The sequence below is a fragment of the Mastomys coucha genome, chromosome X (assembly GCF_008632895.1).
Source record: "Mastomys coucha isolate ucsf_1 chromosome X, UCSF_Mcou_1, whole genome shotgun sequence".
Lineage (NCBI taxonomy): Eukaryota > Metazoa > Chordata > Mammalia > Rodentia > Muridae > Mastomys > Mastomys coucha.
In genome coordinates this window covers 77290306-77292156 of record NC_045030.1, presented here as the reverse complement: position 1 = coordinate 77292156, position 1851 = coordinate 77290306, and the positions used below count along the sequence as shown (strand labels likewise).

General features: G+C 38.8%; 1 protein-coding gene across 7 annotated transcripts in view; it reads left to right on the top strand.

The window, feature by feature from the left end:
• The window catches only part of F8 (coagulation factor VIII), a 226818-nt gene that overhangs the window by 125653 nt on the left and 99314 nt on the right, over positions 1-1851 (top strand). For 3 of the 7 annotated variants that reach the window (XM_031364709.1, XM_031364704.1, XM_031364703.1), the window contains one exon: positions 1447-1455. The exons of the other annotated variants lie outside the window; for them this stretch is intronic. In XM_031364709.1, coding sequence (XP_031220569.1) covers positions 1447-1455 — 9 coding nt within the window. The remainder of the gene's footprint in view (positions 1-1446; positions 1456-1851) is intronic. 7 annotated transcript variants of the gene reach the window in all.

Genomic DNA, 1851 nt, shown 5'->3' with positions numbered 1-1851 from the left:
CTCATGGAGGCACTTCTCCAACTGAAGCTCCCTTCTCTGTGATAACTCCAGCCTGTGTCAAGTTGGCATACAAAACCACCCAGAACAAGGAGTTTAATCTGGATGCTCCTTGGGGCCTCCACAAGGCTCCTCAGGAAATCAGGAAGAGCCATGGGCCAGAAGATAGAGGCCAGGAGATAGCACACAATTCACCTCTGATGGCTGTGCCTCAGATGGACCTCAGTGGATAGGGCCGTTTTCTAAAATATGGGAGATTCAAAAGAAAAATGGATAGTTTGATTTTAGGAGAGCCAAAGAACATTGAGCTATGTTAGAAAAAGCAAATTTAGAGGGAAGGCATTAGAAGAATCAGTCAACAAATATAATGCAGCACCTACTGTGTGATAGATTCTGTTTCAGGCACTTGAATACAGTATATAGCAAGAGCTTACCTTCTCTTAGTACAATAGATAACTAGTAAAAAGAAATAGTTAAAGGAGAATTAGGAAAATAGCTTAGTCAGTAAAGTACTTGACGTGAGAATATGAGGACCTGACTTCAGTAGAGGACCCAAGTTCAGTTTCAAGTACCCATATAACTACCCATAACTCCAGCTCCCAGAGATCTGTTACATTCTTCACATTCTTCTATGCTCCATGAGCACATACCCTTATATACATGCATACATGTGCACACATGCACAAATACACAATTCTCAAAATAAAAAAGTAAGTCTCAAAAAATAATGTGGTGAGGACTGGAGAGATGGCTCAGAGGTTAAGGGCACTGACTGCTCTTCCTGAGGTCCTGAGTTCCCAACAACCATTTGGTGGCTCATAACCATCTGTAATGAGATCTGGTGCCTTCTTCTGGCCTGCTTGCATATATTCAGGAAGGATTATGTATATGTAATAAGTAAACCTTAAAAAAATGGTAGCATTTACTTATAATCCTAGTGCTGGGAAGGCAGAACAAGCAGACATATGTCTGGGAAAGGGGTATCTTTGGCCAGCCAGCCTGGCCTAATTGGCGAGCTCCAGGTTCAATCAGTGAGAGACACTTATCTTTAAAAACAATGTAGATGGCTCCTGAGGAATGACTTCCAAGACTCATCCCTGACCTTCACAAACATATACATGTATAGACACATATATAAAAAGAGAAGTAAGATAATTTTAAGAGTGCAATTCAGAAAATAATATAGAATGATACAAGTCACTTCAGCTGTAATAGTAAAAAAGAAAATCCTTTTGAGGAGTTGAGACCTAAATGATAATGAGGCAAAGTGATGGAGTTCAGAAAAGACAAAAGATAAAAGTACAGAGGCTTTAAGAATGGGCATGTTTTGAACTTTGAGGTATAGAAACAGGTATTATGAGAGTATAGTGAAAAGTTCAAGGTATGCAGGGTATTGAAGTGGCAGAATTGGGCAGCTGATGCACAGTTCAGGTCTTAGAGAAAGAATAGATACCCTTCGTTATTCTGACTCACAAAAAATAATAATAAGTAGAACATCTCTGTCCCTGTATGAAACCCATCATACAAATTTTCCACTTTATCTCATTCCTTTACCCCTCATAAAAGTGTTTCTCTATGCTAGTGGTTCTCAACCTTCCTAAAGTTATGACCCTTTAATACAGTTACTCATGTTGTGGTGACTCTCAACCATAAAATTATTGTGTTGCTACTTCATAACTGTAATTTTGCTACTGTTACAAATCATAATGTAAGTATCTGATATGCAGGATATCTGATGTTCAACTCCCCCAAAGGGTCATTACCTACAAGTTAAGAACTGCTGCTCTAGAATTTTCTCTTTTTCTCTCTTATACAGTCAGTTTCTCAGTCTCTACTAGATTGGTGTTATTCATA